At 30.1% G+C, this 9,685-nt stretch overlaps 2 protein-coding genes across 2 annotated transcripts; both read left to right on the top strand.

Moving 5' to 3' along the window:
* Positions 1-2,488: 2,488 nt before the first annotated feature.
* Positions 2,489-3,606, top strand: LOC127115662 (dehydration-responsive element-binding protein 1E-like). Its single transcript, XM_051047144.1, has one exon. The coding sequence runs from the start codon at positions 2,698-2,700 to the stop codon at positions 3,379-3,381; it is 684 nt and encodes a 227-aa protein (XP_050903101.1). The 5' UTR covers positions 2,489-2,697; the 3' UTR covers positions 3,382-3,606.
* Positions 3,607-8,326: 4,720 nt separating this feature from the next.
* On the top strand, positions 8,327-9,468 carry LOC127115660 (dehydration-responsive element-binding protein 1A). Its single transcript, XM_051047143.1, has one exon. The coding sequence runs from the start codon at positions 8,437-8,439 to the stop codon at positions 9,166-9,168; it is 732 nt and encodes a 243-aa protein (XP_050903100.1). The 5' UTR covers positions 8,327-8,436; the 3' UTR covers positions 9,169-9,468.
* Positions 9,469-9,685: the final 217 nt, after the last annotated feature.

Below are 9,685 nucleotides of genomic sequence, written 5' to 3'. Positions count from 1 at the left end.
CATCTGCAATTTCTCCTTCTAACCAATGGTCCAACATCCGATTAAGGCGTCCAAAAGAATCTATATTCCAAAGTCGAATCTTTAACGGAGGTGCGATTGCTGAAAAGATTAAATCTGCATTTCTCTTGTGAATGTATTCAGACATGATTAAGGAAAACAAAATTGAAGATGATTGAAGAAATTGAAAGAAAATGGAAGTGATTGAAGAAATTGGAGGAAAATGGAAGAGTGTAAGAAATTATGTGATGTGAAATAAAATGGGAGATGCGAGAGTGGTATTTATAGAAGTAGCAAACCAAAACATGCATCCATGCATATGACGCACACACACATACACACATACACGTGGCGCCTACATGCATTGGTTTTGCATGCATGCGCCAAGACTACTAACGCTTCCTCTATAGTTTTATTAGATGCAACTGACGCATCCGTTATAAAAGGTGGATATTTCAATATATTTTTTGAAAAAAAAATTTAGAAATTTAAATTGAAATTAGTGATTATTTAAAAAAAAATTCAAATACTCCATATCTAAAAAATTATTCGAAATAAAAATAAAGAAAAACAAATAAACTAAAAATTGACTACTAAAACATGTGGCTGTTATAGTTACACAGAAATTTAATTTTCCTTGGGCATAATTAAAGCATGCATCCCTTTCCCCACGCGCGAAGTTAAGCTTAAGAAAAGGAAAAATAAAATTACCGAGTTAACTCAGTTGTAAATAATAATGATGGCGCAAGTTAGCTACTACATTACTTTTGATACAAACAAAATTCCAAAATCACATATTGTATACTTTGTTTTGGTAAAGTAATTTAGTGGAATTTTACTGTAAATCAAATGTAGCGGATTTCTGCACAACTATATATATTGAACATTGAATATAATGTCTCATCATGAGAAAAAAAATTATGCATTCCTATATTCCATCACATCACATTTTTATTTTTAAAGAGATTAATTACTATACACTGTTAGTGTAAAAAGTTTTACACCGTCGGTTCATCACCATCACCCGTTTGTATTATTTTATAGATTTTTAAAATAAAAGTCAAACTTCTTTTAATATCCAACGTCTATAATTAACTGATGGTGTAAAACCCTTTTACACTGACAGTGTATTTCAATTAATCTCATTTTTAAAATACTGTTATAATTTAATAATATAAAATATTTTGATTGAATGTTAGTATAATATTTCTTTACACCGACGGTGCATTACCTTTAATTTTTTCTATTATTTGAGCATTAAAAGACTTATATTAAATATGAAATATATGTCTTAGTTTATATTTTTTTTTATAAATTAACCTTCATTTTAAAAAATAGACAAAAAACCAATGCAATAATTTTCATATAAAGTAATAATTTTTCATTTACTTGAGAAAATATATATATATATATATATATATATATATATATATATATATATAATATATATATATATATATATATATATATATATATATATATATATATATATATATATATATATATATATATATATATATATATATATATATATATATATATATATATATATATATATATATATATATATATATATATATATATATATATATATATATATATATATATAATGGTACAAAGTGTTATGGATCACATAAAATATATCTATAAATAATACTCATTCTACCTTTAATATAGGAATAATTTGTTTTTATAATTTATTAAATAATCAATAAATTTTGTCGAGATGATGAAATAGATTAATTGATATATGTCAATTGAATTAAATAAATATAAATGGTTGGTCTAGAATTCAATTTCTGACCATAGATCATATACACTAACTATTTAATAAATTTTAAAAATATTAAAGACTATATGCCCCTATAATTTATTGATCATACAAATATTTTAGGATTAAATATATTTTTGATCCTCCTAAATATCTCATAAACAACTTTTAGTCTTTTCAAAAATTTTCTTGAAAGAATGGTCCTTCTAAAAGTTATAATTTTAACTTTTAGTCTCTCCTATAACTTAACGACGATTTTTACAATTTAACGGCAGAATTAGCGATTATTTTATCAGTAATTTTTTAATTAGCAACTGAATTAATGACAGTTTTAGTGACGGTTTTTGTAAGAGAAACCAAAAGTTAAAATTAAAATTTTTAGTATGACCTTTAAAATTTTTTTTTTTAAAAAGACTAAAAATTAAATATGAATCATTTAGGAGGACTAAAAACATATTTAACCTAATATTTTATAATTAATAATAGTACAAATATTATTTTCATAAAATAAAACATTAAGTACTTTATTTACTTTCTCACAAACATAGTAAATTTTTTATAAAAGGAGTTCAAAGCTTTTTGGACAGAAAGGAAATAAGAGATAAAATAGCCTATTCCTATGAATACTTTACATACCTTATTTGGTTATGTATGTCGAGGAATAAAAAAGATATTTGGTCTCTTAAGATATTTTGATAACATTATTACTCTCTTCTCTCTCTCTCTCTCCAGTGTCTCTTTCCTCATCAGTTTCCCTTTCCCTTTTCCAAACTCTCTTCACATTTACTTCTTTCCTTCAACCATGGTTCCCTATATATACAACACCCTATTCTTCACTCCCTTTAGCACCAACTCAATTCCAAAACAAAACTCTTATCTTCACTTCTTTCACTATCAAAAACTTTTTCCACTGTCTTCATCATATTAACATGTTTCCAAATGACAACTCCTCCACTTCACATCCAAGTTCCTCAAAAGCTTACACTTCCTCAAACACGCCATTGCCAAATTTAGAGATTCCTCATGATAGGTCAGTTTTCAACGAGGAAGTGAGATTAGCCGAGAGTACACCGAAGAAGCGTGCAGGGAGGAAGAAGTTCAAGGAAACACGCCACCCGGTATATAGAGGTGTGAGGAAGAGGAATTTAGATAAGTGGGTGTGTGAAATGAGGGAACCTAACAAGAAGACTAAAATTTGGCTAGGGACCTATCCAACGGTCGAGATGGCAGCCCGAGCCCATGATGTCGCGGCATTGGCATTGAGAGGTCACAGTGCATGTCTCAACTTTGCAGACTCGGCATGGCGACTACCTGTTCCTGCCAGTACCGCGACAAAAGATATACAAAAGACGGCTGCAGAAGCTGCCGAGGCTTTTAGACCAAATAAGACTTTACTAACCAATGACATTGACACTGACACGGCTGTAGCCGCCGTACCAGAGGAGCAACTTATGTTTGGTATGGAAGAAGAAGAGGAGGAAGAGGTGAACATTCCAGAGTCCTTGAGAAATATGGCACTATTGTCTCCTACACATAGCTTGGAGAATGAGTTTCATTATAATGATGCAGAACTTCAAGATGTTGAGGTGTCACTATGGAGGTTTTCCCTTTAATTTGTTAGTGTTTTGTTTTAGAACATTGTTTTTTAAATCCGTTGCGGTTATAATCATTTAGAAGTAGTTTTTAGCTTTGGTGTTATTGGTTTTTGCTGCGAAATCGGTTCTTAGACTAATGGGGGACTTGTCATTTTAGAGTGTAGTTTGTCTTGTTGTATTCCTACTAATATCTAGTCATCTTGTGTTATTGTATATCAATTTTAATAATATATTTGTTGTTTTAAAAAATAAAATATTATATTTATTCTTCAATTTTTAATATTATAAATTTCTTTCTATTTTTTATTTTAAATCTAAAAAGATATGGGTCTATCTTTAGACCAATTTTATGATAATCACACTGGACACATTCTAGTTTTCAAAAAATAGGTAACTCAACATCATGTATATGCATATATTTGTTGAGTTAGATGGATATATATTTACAATTGAATATGTGGTAGTAGCAATTAAAAAAAGCTTTTAATATATATATATATATATATATATATATATATATATATATATATATATATATATATATATATATATATATATATATATATATATATAGTTTTTGTTTATAATCATTCCACATACAAGTAAAAACCAAAACATACATGAATCGTACAACACCAAAATCTTGCGCATGATTTACCATACAATTAGGTACAAATCCAAGAAAATTTACCTAGGAGAGTAACATATATACCAAAATCAAAACCATGTCCATTCTATAGAACTCATGTAATAACTGTTGGGGATAACAACTATGAGACGGAGAAGAATGAGAGAAGAATAGAAAATTGAATAAGAGTGTAAAAATTAGTAATTGAATGAGATAAGGAGTAGTTGTTATTGATACACATAGAGCTATAAGTATACTCATAATTAGTACAGAGTTTTTAAAACTTGAAACTAACTATAAATAAACAATTGAGTTAGTTATTAACTACTAATAAAACTCTAAACTATTAAAGACTTCAATTATTCTCAACAATAACTCAAAAAAAAAACTACCAAACCTTAAAAATGGAGTTTTCCCATAGCAAAATTATCCATTTTACGGAACGAATTGAGTAACTTTACTAGGAGTATTAGTGACTCTGACATCTTTAGCGTAAATAGAAAATATATTTATGATTAAAAAAATTATTTTAATGAAAGATAATGATTAGTTAAGAGAGATAAAAACAGTTACCAAATGGCAAAGTCACCCAAACTTTGTCCGTTTGCATTTTTAACTTGCATTTCTCTCTCTCTAATCTTTATAATTTATTTAATTGGTGATTATTTTTTTGACAGGATTTAATTGGTGATTATGAATAGTGTGTATATATATGGTGTTTCTCCCATGATTATTCTTAGCTTCAAATAAAGGATGAACTTTATTGTTTTCTTGAAAAATTATGTGAAAAGAAAAAAAGAACATCAGTTTAAGATTTTAAAACATAAAGCATCAAATCAAATAGGTAAAAAAAGATGAAAGACTGAATTATTACCTTGAAATTTAGTTTAGAGACTACAAGAACAATTTCCCCTAAATTAAAATTTAAGACTAAGCACTAAACTATGTTAATCATAAATATTAGAAAAAAATGTTACTTATAAATGAAAAATAATTAGTTAGTTAAATTTACAATTATTAAGCTGTAGTTATGTCAACCACAGTTGTCAATCTAGAAACAAAGAACCTAATTTATTTTCCATCAGCACATCATCAATTGGATTGTGTGAAATTTCTCAGCACAGTATATCTCTTTGCATGTTATCTTGTGTTCTTTGCATCATTTATATTTGCAAACAATCATTTAAACCTTGGAATTAATTAGAAAATACCATAGCACCTCATAATTGCAATATGACAATGTATTAAATTCTGAAAGCATGCCTTTAAACAAGTCACACATTTCTGTGAAACTTTTGCCTTAAAGTTTCAAATAAGAAGAAAATTTCTTGTAACTGCTCAAAGTATTACACACATGTTTCTGAAAATACTCTCAATCAACCTCACTAATCATGTAATCTAGTTAATCTTCAATATCTTCTTCAACTTCCCCTCTTTGGGGTACACTTAGCATGTGTAAGTATATACAATGTCATATCCATTTTGAAATGTCATATCCAATTTCTATATCATGACACGGAACCATGTTTACTCTTCTAACATAAACAACATTGTTGTTTTATCAATATCGTTTATCATGAATGATAATCACACTTTACTTATTTGAAACTATCAAGATCGGACTCACCAAGTTTCCGATAATGCAATGACCAAGACCAGTGTCTCCATGCCTGAAATTAATAAAGGATTTAGGATGAGAATCTATGAAGGACAAGAAAGAAACACTACAATAAGGTTTGATTGAAGGGTTCTGCCAAGATAGTATATATTGTTCTATATTCTAAAGTACGAACAAGCTCGTAGGTTAAAAGGATACTTGTCTAATGATCAATAGTTCAATTGTTCTGATTTAAAAGGAAGCAACATAAATTCATGTATTGTAGGTTGAACCAGATCGAGTCGTATGACATTTTAAACTGAAAACTGCTCGATAATATTTACGTATTTTATCTAACAAGGTTACATTTCCCTTCCTTATAACTATAATAAGATAGCACTTACCGCACCCAATTCACTAACCAATTAAAAACATATAAAGGGATAAATCATTATGTCACAATTTATCTGATCCAACACAAGAGTATTATTCACACTAATTTTAGAACCTAGTTCCAACCCTTTCGGTCGATCTCTGAATACACATAACAACGACATCAACCAAGCCATAGCCTACTAAGTGGGGCCGATTACATAAATCAACTTTTGCCATAATGTTCCATCCAAGACTTTTGTACTAGAGCCATAGAGTGGGTTGCATACGGCCAACAACCTAATATTCACATTATTTCGTAGTTGATTCATCTTATAGAGATTCGACAAAGTTTTATGATTTCAGTCGACTGCCTAACACAACCCTGTCCTCTTATCTAAGCTTGAGACTGGCTATGCATAGTAAACTAACATAGGCAGGATTGATGTCGGAATACACATGCAGATAAAATAAAAGTCCTTAACTACTTAGAGAACTTAGGTTTACATGCTAAACTTCATCGTAAGACGGCAATGGACCTAGTTTTCAAACAGATCAAACCAACTACGGTCCAAATAACTCAAGAGATACAATTATACAATTCCAAGTAACCAGTCACATACAGTAAAATAACATTAATTCAGTTGCAATTGCAAGTAAATGCAAGTTAAGATTTAGTTATAATTAAACCCTAGGCATACATACAAACAAAAAATTTATTCTCTCACCTTAAATTTCCCAATTTTGCATTACAACTGCAACTGCAAGATTGATATCACGGCTCTCCCGAATTCGAACAGGCGAAGAAGCCGCCTAAGGTAGTGAAGCTAACGGAAAGCATAGGGGGAGGGTGATCAGTAATCCAAACAATAACACAATAATCCACCAACACAAAAAAAACTAAATCAGAAATTAAACACCATACACAATAAGAATTGAGATAAATTCAAAATTGAAATGAATTACAAGTATAATCAATCCATCAGAGTTAGGTTTTCTTTTTCCGAAAGAAGAGAGATTGGGATTTTTCAAATAAATCACACATAATTTCTATTGATTTTGAGGCACAGACATAGAAATTAGGGAATTATAGGTTTGAGGCATGAATCGAACAAAATAAAGGAATAAGAGACTAATCTTTCTAGGAGAAGAATATGACGGCGGAGGAGAGTTCCGGCGCGGTGGTTCCGTCGTAAAAAATTCTGGTTATAAATAATAATATAAGAAAATGGAAGAAGAAAATGTGAAAGGTGAAAAGTGAAAAAGTGAAAGTGAAACTGCTCATGTTAAAAGCGTTGCATACACGTGGAAGGAAGAAAAGTTTTTCACGTATAGACCGTGTTTGCTTTAAGGGAAAATGTCGCGATAGAAGCGACAAGGAACTGAAAGGGGGCTCAGTACTTACTGAGAAAGAAATTGAATGGATTGAATAAGAAATTATCTCATAAATCACGTGTTTGCTTTAAGATAAAACACGGAGAAGGAAACAGAAGCGATAAAAAACTGAAAAGTGAACTCATTACTTAACGCGCTCTGAAAGAAAATGAGTGGAAAGAAGAATAGTATTTCTCACAAATTACGCGTTTGCTTTATAGGAAAATGACGAGAAAGAAGTAGAAGGGATAAATAACTGTACAAGAAGTTTATTTTTTTTCGGAATTTAAATACTTCTTTCTTAAGTTTCCTTTTTTACATTTTACTGTTCTTTTTTATTTTTTGAAAGTAGGAGCCACAAATAACTAAAACTAAAATATTTTTTTAGGTTATCAGGCATAAATAACTTATAGAGGAATATAGTAACCAAAAACTTATTGATGAACTAAATACAAAAATTTAATTAAGAATTTTTCATTAATTTCACAAAAATAATTTTAAAAAAAATAAGATATAACTATTACAAAAGAAGTTAACATGATTCATAATACAAAATTTAATGTTTGTAATTTTTGTAAAATAGTGAATTTTTAATTCAATCTTTCAATTTTTTTTCACTTTTAACTTATATTTACATTTTATAAATTAAAAATATAAACTTTTTGTATAAAAAAATTGAAGTAGACAATATTCTTTCAAAGATAATATTTTATGTTTAAGTATGGAGATAATAAAACATTAGAAAGAGGAAGGATATTCTTTTTATCAAATAAAAACACTTAATAAAGTAATTTATTTTTACAAACACGCATATTTTCTCTCTCTTGTTTTTTTCTCATCGGTTTCCCTTTCTCTTTCAAAATTCTAACCAATCACAAATCTTCCAACTAGGCAAACCAGCTGGCTTTTTCATACATGTAAAATATCCAACTCACTCACACAAAACACACACTCTCACTGTTACCTTCTCTATATATAACACATCACACTCTTTACTCTCTCAAAATTCAAAACCATAACCTCTTTAGAACTCCATAACTAGTAACTCTTACCTTCACTTCCATCTTTCACTATCAATACCTTTTTCCCATCTCTCCGACACATGGATATGTTTACTACAAATAACTCTTCTTCTTCTTCCTCTGACACTTCATTGCAGAATTCATATGGCTCGAATTGTATGTCAATTTTCAACCATGAGGTTCGGTTAGCTGCGACTACCCCGAAGAAGCGTGCAGGGAGGAAGAAATTCAAGGAGACTCGCCATCCAGTATATAGAGGTGTAAGGAGAAGAAACAATAATAAATGGGTATGTGAAATGAGAGAGCCTAACAAGAAGACTAAGATTTGGTTAGGGACTTTTCCTACTGTCGAGATGGCTGCCCGAGCACACGATGTTGCTGCACTGGCATTAAGGGGCCGCTACGCCTGTCTCAATTTTGCAGACTCAACGTGGCGGCTCCCTAAACCAGCTAGTACTGAGGCAAAAGATATACAAAAGGCGGCTACAGAAGCCGCAGAGGCTTTCAGACCAGACCAAACTTTACCAACTAATGATGTTGACAAGACTCTAACGGTTAATGACATTGACACGGCGGTAGTTGCCACCACCACAGAAGAGCAGAATATATTTTCTATGGAACTGGAAGAAGATGCAGTAGAGCAGAATATGTTTTCTATGGAAGCGGAACAAGAGGGAGAGATGAGCATGCCAGAGATGTGGAGGAATATGGCACTAATGTCCCCAACACATAGTTTTGGGTATCATGATGAATATCAATATATTGATGAACAAGACTATCAAGATCAAGAGATATCTCTATGGAGCTTTTAGTTTTCTTTATGAGGAACTGAGTTTTTAAGATTGATCTTTTGGTTTACATTTATTTGTTTATTTATTATTATGGATTGTAGAATGGAGATTGAAAAAGAAACCCTTTTTGTATTCTTTTCTGGGAATGTAATCCCTAGTCAAACATAAAGTGCATTTCATCCCCTTTTATTCTATATAAATTGAGAATATACTGTAACTTTTTGATGTCAAAATATCTGTCTATGTAATATATACTGGCACATGGTTGAAATTTCAACTTTGTACATAAAATATATCAATCAATTCTTGCTTAGCTGATTACATTAAGTTGAAGGAAGTAAAATTAGCGTGGATGGAAGCTTATCTTCATAACCGGCTTCAGCATATAGTCTTCCCTTTACTTATTCTTTCTCTGCATTAAAGTTTAAAAAATTTATATTAACAGCACGCTTTCTAAATATGCATTCTACCACACCTTGTTCAATTGATAACTATTCATTTCAATTTAACAAAATTTTAGTGATTCACATAATTTGGT

Source organism: Lathyrus oleraceus, chromosome 1, assembly GCF_024323335.1.
Source record: "Lathyrus oleraceus cultivar Zhongwan6 chromosome 1, CAAS_Psat_ZW6_1.0, whole genome shotgun sequence".
Classification (NCBI taxonomy): domain Eukaryota; kingdom Viridiplantae; phylum Streptophyta; class Magnoliopsida; order Fabales; family Fabaceae; genus Lathyrus; species Lathyrus oleraceus.
Note: the sequence above shows the minus strand (reverse complement) of the source record. Positions and strands in the feature narration are given on the sequence as shown.